At 44.4% G+C, this 17540-nt stretch overlaps 1 protein-coding gene across 1 annotated transcript in view; it reads left to right on the top strand.

Annotated features, from left to right (window-relative positions):
* Positions 1–16471, top strand: part of LOC147107531 (gamma-aminobutyric acid receptor subunit rho-3-like) — a 60130-nt gene extending 43659 nt beyond the window's left edge. The window contains exon 9 of the mRNA XM_086006615.1: positions 14511–16471. Coding sequence (XP_085862741.1) covers positions 14511–14813 — 303 coding nt within the window. The 3' untranslated portion in view covers positions 14814–16471. The remainder of the gene's footprint in view (positions 1–14510) is intronic.
* The last annotated feature ends 1069 nt before the right edge of the window (positions 16472–17540 follow it).

The following is a 17540-nucleotide window of genomic DNA, read 5'->3' as shown; positions in this document are numbered from 1 at the left end:
CCCTTATCCTTAGACTATGACCCCTGGTTCTGGACTCCCCGGCCATCAGAAACATCCTTCCTGCATCTAGTCTGTCCAGACCTGACAGAATTTTATAGCTTTCGATGAGATCCCCTCTCAATAGACTCCAGTGAGTATAAGCCCAATCGACACAATCTCTCCTCATACGTCATTCCTGCCATCCCAGGTATCAGCCTGGTGAATCTTCGCTGCACTCCCTCCATGGCAAGAACGTCCTTCCTCAGGTAAGGTGACCAAAACTGCACACAATACTCAAGGTGCGGTCTCACCAAGGCCCTGTACAACTGTAGCAAGACATCCTTGTTCCTGTACTCGAACCCTCTTGCTACGAAGGCCAACATACCATTTGCCTTCTTAACCGCCTGCTGCACCTGCATGCTTACCTTCAGCGACTGGTGCACAAGGACGCCCAGGTCTCTTTGCACTTCCCCTTCTCCCAATCTATTGCCATTCAAATAATAATCTGCCTTCCTGTTTTTGCCACCAAAGTGGATAACCTCACATTTATCCACATTATAGTGCATTTGCCATGTTTCTGCCCAATCACCCAACCTGTCCAAATCGTAATGGAGTTTCCTGACATCCTCCTCGCAGCTTACCCTCCCGCCCAGCTTTGTGTCGTCTGCAAATTTGGAGATATTACATCCAATTCCCTCGTCCAGATCATTAATATATATTGTGAACAGCTGGGGTCCTAGGACCGATCCTTGCGGTACCCCACTAGTCACTGCCTGCCACTCGGAAAACGACCCGTTTATTCCAACTCTTTGCCTTCTGTCCGCCAACCAGTTCTCTATCCAAGTCAATACCTTGCCCCCAATCCCATGTGCCTTAGTTTTGCACGCTAATCTCTTGTGTGGGACCTTATCGAAAGCCTTCTGAAAGTCCAAATACACCACATCCACTGGTTCTCCCCTATCTATTTTACCAGTTACATCCTCAAAAAATTCCAGTAGATTAGTCAAGCATGATTTACCTTTTGTAAATCCATGTTGACTTTGTCCGATCCTGTCACTGCTTTCCAAGTGCTCTGCTATTACATCTTTTATAATAGACTCTAGCATTTTGTCAGGGGACTTATGCAACCCCTCTTCATCAATCACGTGGCCACAATACGATATCTGTTTCTTAAAAAACTCGCACTTAGGGCGATTGGCTCGTAGCCCATGTTCATGTAGTCTAGTGAGCACCTGCTCTAGGTTGGCAAGGTGTTCACTGTCATCTTCACCTGTCACTAGGATGTCGTCCAAGTAACACTGAGTCCCCGGAATCCCATCGCTCTTTGCCATATCGCCGGAGCTGATGCTACTCCGAATACCAGTCGATTATACTGGTAAAGACCTTTGTGAGTGTTTATCGTGAGATACTTCCTAGAGGATTCTTCAACCTCCATCTGCAAATATGCTTGTGCTAGGTCAATTTTTGTAAAACGCTTCCCTCCAGATAGTGAGGTGAAGATATCTTCTATCCTTGGAAGAGGATATTGTACTGTGTGAAGGACTGGGTTCACCGTCACCTTGAAGTCCCCAAAGATGCGAACCTTCCTTGGCTCCTCAGACTTATTGTTTAACGTTTTCTTCATGACAGGAATGATGGGTGTCGCCCACTCGCTCCAGTCTACCTTAGATAACATGCCTGCATTCTCCAGATTCTCCAGCTCTGCCTCGACGGCTGGGCGAATTGCATATGGTGCCGGTCTTGCTTTGAAAAACTAGGGAATTGCATTCTCCTCTATTTTTATCAAGGCGGTTACGCCTTTAAGAGTGCCTAGTTCTTGTTGAAATACCTCTTTGGCGTCAGCTAAGATTGTTGACAATCGTCCAGGAGTGACGTTGTCATCCTTTTTACCAGCCACCGTCAGTGCCTGAATGGAGTGCCAGTCTAAACTTATCGTTCTGATCCATTCACGTCCCAATAACGGTGGTCCACCATCTTGCAGAATGTAGAGATACAATTTTCGTATTTTCTTGCTGTTGTATTCGACAGGCACCCTTATTTTTCCTCTGGGGTATACTTTTTGCCCCGTATACGTCCTCAAGACAATGGATGTCTCTCTCAAGGGTATGTGTGAGAATAGCCGCTCGTAGTCTCGTCGATTCATGACGGTTAGAGCTGATCCTGTATCCAATTCCATTTTGACTTGGGACCCTGCTATCGTGAGGGTGACCCAAATGGTTCGGTGATCCTCTTTTGCGATTACGTTGTGAAGTTTGAGACAGCTTAGTCTCTTGTTCCCGGATTCACTATCGCTCATCTGGTCTTCGGAACTACTGTCCGTCATCTTTTGTACTTTCCTGTACGGTTCCTTAGTAGCCTTTTTGTTATCGTTGGTCTTCTTCCCAGACCTGCAAACTCATGCAATGTGTCCCCTCTGTTATGTTCATTAATAAATAGACATTCTTATTATGAACACAGCTAGCTTCTAGCTAGTCATTTATTCAGTACACGTTCTCTAGGTACAGTATCTGTAGAGATGCAGCATGTGTGCGCCTGTGTGCAGGCTGCCATCTTGACTGTTGCCTTGTGGGTAGCCTAGCCTCATGGGTAATGTAGTCTTAATATATATATAGCTGGGTAGTGTAGTCTTATACATACAGCTATATACAGCTCTACGGCTCCACCTAGTGTTCACTATAGAATGACATGTTATTGATCACTACATCCCCCTTTCTTTGAGATTTAACAAAATCAATATCAATCAACTTTCAAGAAAACAATAATGATAATATCAGTAACACTTTTGTTAGTGCTCTATAAACATTTTCAAAACAGTCAACACATTTTCAAAGCTTTACATTGTACTCAAAGATTAAGTCTATCAGGCTTTTTTACTTCACGTGTGGATCTTCTCAACACGGGTAAGTCTGATGTGTCTTCATGAGATTGTTCTGGCGGTGAATGACGATGAAGTTGCGGCATTGTCATCAATCTGGTCTTGAATAGATCGAGGTCTCCTTGCGATCTTTGCTTGGAGAGGGTTTCAGTGTTTCCTTCACTCTTCATGCCATAACTCTCAATGTAGTCAATGCACTCTCGAAAAACTGCTGGCAGCTGGATCCCATCATACAGCATAAGCCTCTCAGCAGCCTCGGCTAATGGAACACCAAAGATTGGCCTGAGGGAAGAAGGAGTATCCACCGGAACTGCTTCCTGCTCTGGTGCAGGCTTCTTCTTTTTCTTTTTCTCTTTCCACTGCTTAACAACATCTGCTGCGGTTATATCTTTGGACTTTTTCTCCTTGTGTATTTCCTATTTGTGCTTTTCTTCCCTTGGCTTCTCTTTGACCTTAAAGTCTTTTTCTTTCTTCTTGGAGAAACTAGGCTTTTTGAAGACATGGATACCCTTTGGCCTTTTCATCCTTGATGGGCTCTCTGCTTCATCACCTGAGTCATCTGGTCTGCTTATGGCACAGTTTATACGGTAGACTCTCTTGACCAGTTCTAAGTCTTCACAAGCTTTGTCACCTAGTATCGAATCAAGGCCTAGAAATTGGGTTTTGGCGCAGCAACGGCTTTAGCGCCGGAAGTTAGTGCCGGAGCTAAGTCGCGCTGGTCGGGCCAAAAATTCACTACTTCTGCGCCCAAACGGCTGCCGGCGCTGCTGAAAGCTGTTAGCGCCTGAAAACTGGCGCTATGCGCTGAATTTCGGTGCTATTCCGGCGCTGCGGCGCCCGCTGCGGTGCGGCAGGTTCAGGAAGTGCAGGCCTCCTCCTTCCCTTAAGGAGGACCTGCCTGCACCCGGCCGCGGCCCGCGATAATCTTATTAAAAATGAGCCCGGCACCTCGGACAAGTGCCGGGCTTGTTTCTGTTCCGGGGGGGGGGGGGGGGGGGGGAAGTCCGGGGAGGGAGCTGCGGCCAGGCGGGCGGCGGGAAAGCGGCCGGCCGCCGCGGGGCCTTTAATGCGCCGGCGCAAACTTGTGCAAGGCACCTCTGCCAGAACGTTGCTTGCGGCTGCCACGGGCGAGGCGGCCGCAAGTCAATTTCCCAGTTCGGGCGGGTTACCATGGCAACCGGGACGCTGCGCACACCGATGACGTCATCGGTGCCGGCGCAGCGCTACTGGTCTACCGCGGCGGAAGGGCCCCAGGCAATTTAGGCGCCGGCGCCAATTGCAGCACTAGGCCCTCTAGCGCCGCAAAATCGGCGCTAAGGGCACTGAATTTCTAGGCCCAAGTCTTTCAGCCACAACAGAAAACATGAGATGATGCACTTTGTCTTTGACTGTCACTTTAAGTCTGCATACACCTAAGCTATCTATTTTCTGTCCATTATAATCCTTCAGTAGTACTGACTTTTTCTGTATTTTGGGCTTTTCTTTCATATTGCTAATGTCACTCATACTGATTAAGTTTGCTTTTGCCCCAGTGTCCAGTTTCAATGTAACTAATGCTCCATTTACCTGCAGTGGGATCATCCATTTGTCCACTTTTACTGCATTGACTTTATGTTCAGCATTGTCAATTTCTGAGGGCTGCACATTTTCTGTATCTTTTTTGATATCGTCACATGACACCATTCCTACAAAAAATGTCTCACTTAAATCAGTGTCCTCAATCACATTAACTTGTTGCCCTTTCGTTGTTTTTACTTTTGAAAAGCATTGTTTGGCAAAGTGATTCTTTCCATTACACTTTGTGCACATTTTTACAAACGCTGGGCATTGTCTTAACTGGTGTTTGTAACCACAGCGTTTACAATTAAAAATTTCATCCTCCGATTGCTTTTCATTTCTGTTCTGCCCACGTTTCTTCCCCTTGTAGGACACAGCACCGACAGCAGCATTATCACTCATTACAATCGCATCATTATTGATTTCACTGAAAGCCTTCGCGTGCTTTCGAGCTAGCTCGCTGGCTTGGCATATTTTCACCGCATTTTCCAAATTTAGTTCGGTTTCTCTCAACAAACGTTCCCTGACTTTTATCATGAATACCAAACACAATCTGGTCACGAATCATGGATGCTTTGAGCTCAGAGAAATTACATGTCTGTGCTTTCAGTTTCAGATCAGTTATAAAGCTATCAAAAGTCTCATTTTGTTGCTGTGTCCGAGAACGGAAGATGTATCTTTCATACGCCTCATTTTTTTGCGAGAGCAATGTGCATCAATTTTTTTTAGCACATCTTCTCATTTTCTCTGTTCTCCTCTGGATTAAATACAAATGTATTAAATACCTCTATCGCCTGTGGGCCTGCAACCGTAAGCAGCAACGCTATCTTCCTTGCGTCTGGCTTTGTACCGAATCCGATGGCTGCAATGTAGAGTTCGAATCGTTGTTTAAGAGCCTGCCAATTGTAGTCGATGTTTCCTGTGAGTTTCAAACGCTCTGGTGGCTTCAAATTCTCCATGTCGCTTTTCACAATTTTCAGCAGATCTTCACCACCCTGGTACCATCTTATGTTCATTAATAAATAGACATTCTTATTATGAACACAGCTAACTTCTAGCTAGTCATTTATTCAGTACACGTTCTCTAGGTACAGTATCTGTAGAGATGCAGCATGTGTGCTCCTGTGTGCAGGCTGCCATCTTGACTGTTGCCTTGTGGGTAGCCTAGCCTCATGGGTAATGTAGTCTTAATATATATATAGCTGGGTAGTGTAGTCTTATACATACAGCTATATACAGCTCTACGCAGCTCTACGGCTCCACCTAGTGTCCACTATAGAATGACATGTTATTGATCACTACACCATCTTTCCGCATTGCCTGCATATTTTGTCCTTGGACCAGCAGTCCTTCTGGTCATGGTTTGTTCTGCCGCAGCGATAACATTTTGCAAATCCCCGTGTCATTTCGTGGGTGCCGTATTCCTGTGGCTTTTGTTGTATTTCCGCAGCTCCCCTTGCTGCTGCTTTGTATGATACTGCCACGCTGAAAGCCTTATCTAGCGTCAGCTCTTTCTCTGAGAGTAACCTCTTCTGGGTTCCTTCACTCAGGAGTCCACAGACAAATTTGTCCCGTAAGGTATCTGCCAGTCCTGCTCCGAACTGGCAGTGCTTTGATAGCTTGCGCAGTTCCGTAAGGTAATCAGCATTGCTCTCATTTTTATGCTGATTTCTCCTGTGGAATTTAAATCTTTCTGCTATCAGCAGCGGTGTAGGATTTAGGTGTTCCTGTAGGATAGCAACAATTTTGTTAAAACTCTTCGCCTTCGGTTTGGCTGGAGTAATCAGGTCCCGCAATAGGCCATACATTCTTGCGCCCATTAAATTTAGCAATACCGATGCCTTTTTCTCATCGGCTATTTCGTTTGCCTCGCAATATACCTCGACTCTTTCCACATACGTGGTCCAGTCTTCTATTGCATTATCGAAGGCAGTGATATCGCCAGTCTTTGGCATCTTGAAAATCTAAGATGGCGCCTCCCGCGCTTTGCCTTCGTCCCCGATGGATCAAAATGGCGCCTCCCGCGCTTTTCCTTCTTCCCCGCCGAGTTAAGATGGCGCCTCCCGCGCTTTCCCGCCGCTGCCGCCAATGCTGTTGCTGGCGATTATATTTATTTTACTATCCTGTAATGGCGACGCCCTATGGTCTTCGCACCTCCCCGATCGCTGCTGCCAACGCCGCTCTCCGTGGTATTTTTATTTTTCTATCGCGCTTCAATATTTGCTCCGTTAATTGAAGAACCGTTCCCGTCGTGGAGCGGACCCTCTGGGACACTTCCCTCCCTCTTCTTAGGTCCGAACGCTGCCCGGCTGCGAAGCACCGGCCGCGCCCTGTGTGCTCCACCCTCTCTCTCTCTCTTTGCTTCCCGACTCGCTGCCCGGCCCCGTTGCAGAGCCACCCGATTGAGCTCTAGCCCGCCGCAGCCCAGGAAGGATCAGTGCACTACCTGCCACCAGCCCGATTAGCTGGGAAACCACAGACTGGAGAACCAAGCCTGGCTCTCGACAGTCTCTCCTGCACTTTTCAATTCGATGATTTGGAGGGCGGTTGCCCACGGTCGACGCCTGTTTCTTGAGTTTCTTTGGATTACTTTTTTTTTTCTTTCTTCTGGCTTCGACCTTCAATAACGTCGTCTGAGGTGCTGCCGAGTTGCAGGTAAGTTCGTTTCTTACTCGTCGCCAGTATTATGTCCGTGTATAATTGAGACATGGACTGCAGGAGTTGATTATAACAAGTCTTTACTGAATGGAGACAACCTGGAAGCTGAAACTACAGAAGCCTGCTAGGGCCTTTTATACAGGGGTGGTCACTGCCGGTACTGCAGTCTGAGACCAGTTATTCCCTTAAAGGTACATACACAACATTCACAGTATTTAATAACGACTGAGATGATGCCATAGAAAGCCATATATCCAAATTTGCCGATGACACAAAGATTGTAGGCAGTGTGGATGAAAGCATAAAATTACAAAGGGGTATCAATAGATTAAGTGAATGGGCAAAACTGTGGCAAATGGATTTCAATGTAGGCAAATGTGAGGTCATCCACTTTGGACCAGAAAAGGATAGAACAGGGTACTTTCTAAATGGCGAAAAGCTAAAAACAGTGGAGGTTCAAAGAGACTTGGGGAGTCCCGGTACATAGATCATTAAAAAGTCATGAACAGGTGCAGAAAATAATCAAAAAGGCTAATGGAATGCTGGCCTTTATATCTGGAGGACTAGAATACAAGGGGATAGAAGTTATACTGCAGCTGTACAAAGCCCTGGTCGGACCACACCTGGAGTACTGTGAGCAGCTCTGGGCACCACACCTTAGGAAGGCTGTACTGGCCTTGGAGGGAGTGCAGCGTAGGTTTACTAGAATGATACCCGGACTCCAAGGGTTAATTACGAGGAGAGATTACACAAAGTAGGATGTATTCCCTGGAATTTAGAAGGTTAAGGGGTGATCTGATTGAAGTTTTCAAGATATTAAGGGGAACAGTTAGGGTAGATAGTGAGAAACTATTTCCGCTGGTTGGGGAATCTAGGACTAGGGGGCATAATCTAAAGATTAGGGCTAAACCTTTCAGGAATGAAATTAGGAAACACTTCTACACACAAAGAGTAGTAGAAGTTTGGAACTCTCTTCCACAAATGGCAATTGAAGCTAGATCAATTGTTAATTTTAAATCTGAGATTGATAGATTTTTGTTAACCAAAGGTATTAAGGGATATGGGTCAAAGGCAGGTATATGAAGTTAGGTCACAGTTCAGCCATGATCTCAATGAATGGCAGAACAGGCTCGAGGGGCTGAATGGCCTACTCCTCTTCCTATGTTCCTAAATGCAGAACTTTTCAAGGCTTGCAGAATTGAATCAGCTAAAATTAGCCAGTGTTTTAGGAGAACAGGAAAGAAAAGCAGTGAGAGGGGGGCCATGAAAGAGAGATGGGTCCAGGAAAGAGAGGCAGTGAGCCTGCACCCAGGAAAGAGAAATGGTGGAGTCAAGTAAAATGAGTTGAGAGTCCAGCATTGTGGGAGCCAAGGAAAGTGGGACCTTGCTTTTTGTGAGTTGGAGGGAGGTAGCTGAAGCACAGTAGTCAGGATGGGGTAAGAAAGTTTGAACATGACATTTGTTGGATTTATGGTTCAATCTGGGTCTGGAGTAGCCATCATGGAGGAAAGTGGATCTGGAGTAGGCCAACATTGTGTAAGATAGCAGGTCTGGAGCTTTTTAAAAAATTTGTTTATGGTATCAGGGTGTTGCTGGCAATGCCAGCATTTATTGCCATAGAAACATAGAAACATAGAAGATAGGAGCAGGAGTAGGCCATTCGGCCCCTCGAGCCTGCTCCGCCATTCAATGCGATCATGGCTGATCATCCAAATTCAGTACCCGGTCCCTGCTTTCTCCCCATACCCCTTGATCCCTTTAGCCTTAAGAAATATATCCAACTCCTTCTTGAATATATTTAATGTATTGGCCTCTACTGCCTTCTGTGGTAGAGAATTCCACAGGTTCACCACTCTCTGGGTGAAGAAATTCCTCCTCATTTCTGTCCTAAATGGCTTACCCCTTGTCTTTAGACTGTGACCCCTGGTTCTGGACTCCCCGACCATCGGGAACATCCTCCCTGCATCTAGTCTGTCCAGTCCTGTCAGAATTTTATAAGTTTCAATGAGATCCCCTCTCATTCTTCTAAACTCCAGCGAGTACAAGCCCAATCGACCCAATCTCTCCTCATATGTCATTCCTGCCATCCCAGGTATCAGCCTGGTGAATCTTCGCTTAACTCCTTCCATGGCAAGAACATCCTTCCTCAGATAAGGCGACCAAAACTGCACACAATACTCAAGATGTGGTCTCACCAAAGCCCTGTATAACTGCAGCAAGACATCCTTGTTCCTGTACTCAAACCCTCTCGCTACGAAGGCCAACATGCCATTTGCCTTCTTAACCGCCTGCTGCACCTGCATGCTTACCTTCAGTGACTGGTGCACAAGGACACCCAGGTCTCGTTGCACTTCCCCTTCTCCTAATCTATTGCCTGCCACTCGGAAAAAGACCCGTTTATTCCAACTCTTTGCTTTCTGTCTGCCAACCAGTTTTCTATCCAAGTCAATACCTTGCCCCCAATCCCATGTGCCTTAACTTTACACGCTAATCTCTTATGCGGGACCTTATCGAAAGCCTTCTGAAAGTCCAAATACACCACATCCACTGGTTCTCCCTTATCTATTTTACCAGTTACATCCTCAAAAAATTCCAGTAGATTAGTCAAGCACGATTTACCTTTTGTAAATCCATGTTGACTTTGTCCGATCTTGTCACTGTTTTCCAAGTGCTCTGCTATTACATCTTTTATAATGGACTCTAGCATTTTCCCCACTACCGATGTCAGGCTTACCGGTCTGTAATTCCCCGTTTTCTCTCTACCACCTTTTTTGAATAGTGGGGTAACATTAGCTACCCTCCAATCCATGGGTACTGTTCCAGATTCCATCGAATGCTGGAAGATGATCAGCAAAGCATCAACTATTTCTAGGGCCACTTCCTTAAGTACCGTAGGATGTAGATTATCAGGCCCTGGGGATTTATCGGCCTTCAATCCCATCAATTTCCCTAACACCATTTCCCTACAAATACTGATTTCTTTCAGTTCCTCCCTCTCATTAGACCCTATGTTCCCCAACATCTCTGGGAGGTTATTTGTGTCCTCCTTTGTGAAGACAGAACCAAAATATGTATTTAAATTGGTCTGCCATTTCTTTGTTTCCCATTATAAATTCCCCTGATTCTGACTGCAAGGGACCTACGCTTGACTTCACCAATCTTTTTCTCTTCACATATCTATAAAAGCTTTTACAGTCAGTTTTTATATTCCCTGAAAGCTTACTCTCATATTCCATTTCTTAATTAATCCCTTTGTCCTCCTTTGTTGAATCCTAAACTGCTCCCAATCCCATTCCTAGTTGCCCTTGAGAAGGCGGTGGTGAGCCGCCATCTTGAACCGCTGCAGTCCGTGTGGTGAAGGTACTCCCACAGTGCTGTTAGGTAGGAAGTTCCAGGATTTTGACCCAGCGACGATGAAGGATTGGCGATATACTTCTAAGTCAGGATGGTGTGTGACTTGTAGGGGAACTTGGAGGTGGTGGTGTTCCCATCCATCTGTTGCCCTTGTCCTTCTAGGTGGAAGAGGTCGCGGGTTTGGGACGTGCTGTCGAAGAAGCCTTGGCGAGTTGCTGCTGTGCATCTTGTAGATGGCACACACTGCAGCCACGGTACGTCGGTGGTGGAGCAGTGAATGTTTAAGGTGGTGGCTGGGGTGCCAATCAAGCGGGCTGCTTTGTCCTGGATGGTGTCGAGCTTCTTGAGTGTTGTTGGAGCTGCACTCATCCAGGCAAGTGGAGAGTATTCCATCACACTCCTTACTTGTGCCTTGTAGATGGTGGAAAGGCTTTGGGGAGTCAGGAGGTGAGACACTCGCCGCAGATTATCTAGCCTCTGACCTGCTCTTGTTGCCACAGTATTTATGTGGCTGGTCCAGTTATGGTTAATGGTTACCCCCAGGATGTTGATGGTGGGGGATTCAGCGATGGTAATGCCATTGAATGTCAAGGGGAGGTGGTGAGATTCTCGCTTGTTGGAGATAGTCATTGCCTGGCACTTCTGTGGCGCGAATGTTAGCTGCCATTTATCAGCCCAAGCCTGAACGTCGTCCAGGTCTTGTTGCATGCGGGCATGGACTGCTTCATTATCTGTGGAGTTGCGAATGGCGCTGAACACTGCGCAGTCATCAGCGAACATCCCCATTTCTGTCCTTATGTTGGCTGGCAGCAGTGCTGGTCTGGAGCAGCCCAAATCACCCAAGGAGAGGTGACAGAGAGAATGAACCAGACACACGGAAGGACAGAAAGGGAGAACCACAAGGACATAGGACTACAGGGAGAAAACCACTGACACACACAGGGAGAGAGGGAGAATAAAGCAGATACCAACTGGGGTACAGAAAGAGAGAATTACAGATACACAGAAACAGAGAGAAAATAACACAGGAGTAAAAAGATTGAGAACCAGAGTCACACACAAGGGCACAAAGTGAGAACCAGTCTCACATAAACGCACACAGAGCCACCCAAGAACAGAGAGAACCACAGACACACACAAGGATAGAAATAGAGCCAGATTTAAACACACACAAAGTAGATTTGGTCATTTAACAGTCAAACCTTTGCCGATTCTTATACTCCTCACACGCCTCCTTGCACTCTAATTACCTCTTCCCAACTTGCCCCCATATCTCTCTATCCCTTTCTCGTTCATGTGCACATCAATCCTCTCCTTAAACGTGTCAGTGCTATCTGCTTTAATCACTCCACGTGACAGCGAGTTCCTCATCGTCACCACTCTGTGTGTAAAGAAATTCCTCCTAAATTCTTTATTTGATCTGTTAGTGGCTGTCTTATATTTATGCCCCCTAGTACAGATCACAGACTATATAATTGGCCCCATAGAGTTATTTTAGGATATTTTACCGGATAAAACTTTATTTTCTAGCTGTAGGAAAATACCAATTGCATTATTTAAAAAAGACATGAGCTTTGCAGAACATGCAGAGGGTTTACCTTTTCCAACAAAATTGGCTTTTCTCATCTACACTCAGATGTTTCCTTAATCCATTTATGTGGGATAATGGGCAATATTGGTTGAAGTTCAAAATTTCATAATGACTGTTTCTGGAGACTATTTTGTCAGAGAAACTGCAAGCAAAACTAAGATTTCTAAAAAAGTTTAGTTTAAGAGAAAAATTATCTGATTAGAAATGGTCTTCAAAGATTCCACTGTAGTTCTAAGCAACTGTACTCAACATTTTCCAAAGGGCATAAACTGATCGTTAAGTGGAACAGTTTTCCAAAGAAATGTAACCATAAGCTGCATATGATTTGCTATCAGATCTTTAAAGTTCATTCAATACCGACTTTCTGCCACGAGATGTGGATAATAAGATTATGAATGTTTTACTGTTTATGAGCTATACAGGATGCAAGAGACATTGGGGGTAAATTTCCGCAGGGTTCTCCCACTGTACCACCGTAACTTCAGCTGAAGAATCCGTGGCTCTCCCGCTGAAGTTATAGCAGACAATTGTGAAAAATCCCACGGATATTCACCCCCATTTAATGGGTCAAAAAGGTTACTTCATGAACTGTATTTTTGCTCCAATTAGAGAAATGAGCATTGATTTTCAGGTCCGTGCATGGACCAGGCAGCAGGTGGGTGCAACGAATTAGTCCAATTGGCAGAGTGCTTATCCCAGAGAAACTTCCAGGGTCAGTCTAATTATAATAAGTGTGCTCTCAGCCCATATCGTGCCTGATGCTGGCTGCTGGTAAAGGGTTGTGAAAACATTTAAAAGGATACAGTCACTTAAAGGTAATTGGTCACATATTGTGTTCACCTTTAAAAAGGCTATAAATATTTCTACGGCATATGTGAACCCTTCTAAAGGCTGTTTGGGGCAAAAAGGTGGCTGGCAGTCACCAAAGACTGGTGCAATAAATGTGGAGACACAAAACAGAGTCTGTGGATAATGATGGAGTGGCATAGTACCCAAAGCCCTGATTGATTACTGGTTAAGCAGAGATACTTCTGCATGAGTTGGGTGAAAGATAGGCTCCCTATTTGCAGCTCCAGGACAGCTTTCCCAGAGGAGAAGGAGGTAGCATGTAACACAATCTAGCTTCATGATACATGATCATTTAATGACACACAGGACGGGCTGAACTGGCACCAGACAAGATAAGCACCCTGTGTCACTCTCACCAACATTTGAAAGTACCAATACAGCCACGTACATCCTGAAGGATGCAGCTAGTGAACTTGAGGAGGAAGCAATGGATGAGTCACAGGGCACAAGGGGGGAGAAGCAAATGGCACAGGAGGTGCAGATGCCTATTGGTTGCCATCAAGGACCCCCTGTACTTGGGGAAATACAGCATTGAAGTGAAATTGGGCAGCCATATCACGATCTTGTTGTTGATCAATAAGAAGGGTGGTAAAATAGCTGGGTATGCTGACCAAAGTATCAATCAGTTGTTTCATACATCTATGGATGGCTCAGGCACATGGCTGACAGTGCAGATGATGCCTATGCTAGACTGGAAGAAGGCACCACCATAAAAGTTGAGTGCATAGATAACCTTGCCTCCCACTGATAGTGCCAATCCTGTGGTGTAGATTGACTGCGGAGTAAGTTAACAGTGATTTACCAAAGTTGATGTAGCTTCTAGTTAGATGCAATAGCGTAGGTGTATGAATGTTGGTATTATGGGAGCAGCTTTACGGGTCCTGTTTTCTTTAAAGACCTTTCTGTTCTTCCGAACTCTTGGGAAGAGTTTCTGTATCGTCAGCTACTCGGTGTTGGTGACAATGTTGCCTGTCATTAGATAACTCTTCCTTCATGATCTACTTAACAAAACACAGGAAAAAGACATCTATTATCACAGAATCACAGAATCACAGAAACCCCACAGTGCAGATAGAGGCCATTTCAGCCCATCGAGCCTGCACCGACACATATCCCACCCGATCCCCGTAACCCCTACACCAACACATATCCCACCCTATCTCCGTAACCCCACACATTTTAATCCCCCTAACACCAAGGGTCAATTTATCATAGCCAATCAACCTAACCTGCACATCGTTGGACTGTGGGAGGAAACCGGAGCACCCGGAGAAAACCCACGCAGACACAGGGAGAATGTGCAAACTCCACACAGACAGTCACCCGAGGATTAGCCAGGGTCAGTTCTCAAGCAATTCCCTGATCCCAAGCCCTGAATCCTGTTGACAGGACCCATAATCTTAGAAGAAAATTCACCCCATTGTTACACGGAAAGGAGGAAAGAAGCTGATTTTAAATAAAACTTAAATTATTTGACAGTATAATAACTTGGTTTTACAGAATTGAAGATGCACTTAATAAATTACATTGTAGCAAACAGATTTGTAAATAGGAAGAATGTTTTTAAGGACTATATGATTTTATCAGTCACTCTTATGTAGATGTCTCAGTACTAGTGATAATCACAAAGGCAGTTTTATTTTTCAGTTTTCAGATTCCTTTAGGTTGAATCAGACACAAACCATGGCTTTTGATGGCTGTTACCATGCTAGCCAGCTGGACCTGTCAGACTACGCTGAAGCTCGTTTAAATGTAGCAAATACTGAGGCCCGAGAACGTGCATCTTACCCAAATCCAGATGGTCAGCGGTTAAGAAAGAAGAAATCTGTGAAGGGGAATGTCACTGAAAGTATTATAAGGAACAATCATGCTATTGATACTTACTCAAGGGTTTTATTTCCTGCAGCGTTCATTCTTTTCAATTTCATTTACTGGTGCTTATTTTCATAAACTTTAGTCATTCCCAACCTTTTTATTATTTCTGAATTGTATACTGAGGCCTAGAAATTGGGTCGCGTAGTGCCCATTTTCAGGCGCTACGCGGCCTCTTCAGGCTCAAAAATGGGCCCTCTTGAAATTCTAGGCCATGGAATGTTATCTTGAACTAATGATAGATTTCATTGAACAGGAAACAGTGCTTCAGTATATACTGTCTTTTGGTCCAGACTGAGGAGATTTCATAATTTTTAGTATATGGACATCATTTTACTATTTTTTGTAAGATTACATTCTCTACAAGAACTGATGCTGAATATTACAGAACTCAATGAAAACAAAGCTGAATATTACAGAACTCAATGAAAACAAAGCAGACAAATGCAAGGCACCTGAATGCATACTGGAGTACAAGTGAAACAGACAATTTAAACCTCACTAGTTTTTGAATTTGATACAGAATTTAGCTGATATCCTCTAGATAGCTACACTGGAGATATAAAAACTGAATGCAATGTCAGCCTGAACTGTATTGTACTGTATATATTATGAACATTATACCAAATTTGCTGGAAATTATCTTAAAATACAGGAAAAGATAAATTCATTTCAAAGTGTAGACTCCTTATTGTCTTTCCTACTAAGGTTTAACAGTTTATTTTTTCAAACGTTTTAGTAAAGAACTTGAATTTATATAGCATATTATCATAACCTCAGGACATCTCAAAGTACTTCACAGCCAATGAGTTACTCTTGAAGTGTAGTCACAGTTGTTAAGCAAGCAAATGTACAGCAAAAGGCACCTAAATGCATACTGGAGTACAAGTGAAACAGACAATTTAATCCTCACTAGCTTTTGAATCTGATACAGAATTATCTAATATTCTGATATTGTCAGCTGTGGTTCAGTTGGTCGCACACTCGCCTGTGAGTCAGAAGGTTATGGGTCACGTCCCACTCCAGGGACTTGAGCACATAAAGCTAGGCTAACACTCCAGTGCAGTGCTGAGGGAGTGCTGCACTGTCGGAGGTGCTGTCTTTCGGATGAGACGTTAAACCGAGGCCCTGTCTGCTCTCTCAGGTGGACGTAAAAGATCCTATGGCACTATTTCGAAGAAGAGCAGGGGAGTTATCCCCGGTGTCCTAGCCAATATTTATCCCTCAATCAACATAACAAAACAGATTATCTGGTCATTATTACATTGTTGTTTGTGGGAGCTTGCTGTGCGCAAATTGGCTGCTGCGTTTCCCACATTACAACAGTGACTACACTTCAAAAAAAAACTGCATTGGCTGTAAAGTGCTTTGAGACATCCGGTGATCGTGAAAAGCGCTATATAATTGCAAGTCTTTCTTTCAAAGCCCCACAGCAAGTCAGATGAAAGACCAATTAATCTGTTTTTGGTGGTGTTGGTTGAGGTAGGACTGTCAGGTCGGACGTTGAGAGAACTCCCTAATCTTCTTTGAAAAGTGTCACAAATTCACAATACCTTTTACATTCACCTGAACAAGGAGATATTGCATTTATAGAAAATACTTTACATTCCAGAATTATCTGAATTAACAAAAGAATGTAATGGTTAAAGTTATGTAAAAGTACTATGAGAATATTTTTATAGGCATACAGAACAAAAGTTATTGCACTCTTGCATTGTAATCCACCAAAAACATATTAAAATGTCATCTTTCCATTCAAAAGTCCTATGTCAACATTCCTTATGGCTTTTTTCCATATTAATTGTACATCAACAACAACTTGTATTAATATTGTGCCTTTAACCTTGTAGTAAAACGTCACAAGGCACTCCACTGGAGCAATAATAGCAATCAGTAAGGTCACTGGTGTTCTCTTCAGGATGGCTACACAATTAATTTCCTTCCTAATGGGACCAAAGAAGCAAGGAGAGCTTTGCAGTTATATAGGCTTGCTGGCTTCTCATAGGTGCAGAGAGCAATTGATGGAAGTCATGAAACATCTCAAAGCCTATCTAGTGAACAATGCTAATCACCTGACCCTATATGTCAATGACAGATACCTGGAGAGCTGGCGTGACTCTTTCATCATGCAACAATCCAGCCCTGACGACTCAAGGCCATTTACCAGCATGATTCATTGATGACCAGGCCTATCCCCTCTACTCATAGCTGATGACCCAGTGAGGTTTCCACAGATAAAGAGGGAGAACAAATATAATGAGGAATATAGAATCATAAGAAGTATTATAAGCAGTGTACAGGAATTCTGAAGTCTTGTTTTGGGTGCCTGAATAATTCCAGTGGAGCACTGCAGTACAGCTCAGCAGAAGTTTCCAAGATCATTGTAGCATGTTGCATGCTTCCTAAGAATGTCACAAAGAAAGGCTTGCTGTTTCAGGAACCTGTAGGTGATGACAATGATGACAAGGTGGAGGAAGCATCGACAACCCTACAGCACGAGGAAGGTGCACAGAAAGGAAAGTAAGTGGAGCGGGAGAACCATCAGCCAGAGCAAGAACAGCATAACTGATAGCCCCGCACTTAAAAAAAGAGTTCATTCACTAAAATAAAGTAATTTCACACCTGCCTGTGCTCCTCTCCCCATACCCTTACAAAGCCTCTCATTGTCCAAGATTTCTGCCAAGTTGCTTCATAAGACAGAAGTCACCATTTCCCCTGCCATCATCCAACTCCCAAAAGTTGAAAGCAAACACAGGAACTAACTCATGTGACCAAGCTGTGTTTACTTTAAAAAGCATTCATTAG

Source organism: Somniosus microcephalus, chromosome 14, assembly GCF_052327205.1.
Source record: "Somniosus microcephalus isolate GS21.2 chromosome 14, FLI_Smic_1.0, whole genome shotgun sequence".
Lineage (NCBI taxonomy): Eukaryota > Metazoa > Chordata > Chondrichthyes > Squaliformes > Somniosidae > Somniosus > Somniosus microcephalus.
This window is presented reverse-complemented; position numbering and strand designations above follow the sequence as displayed.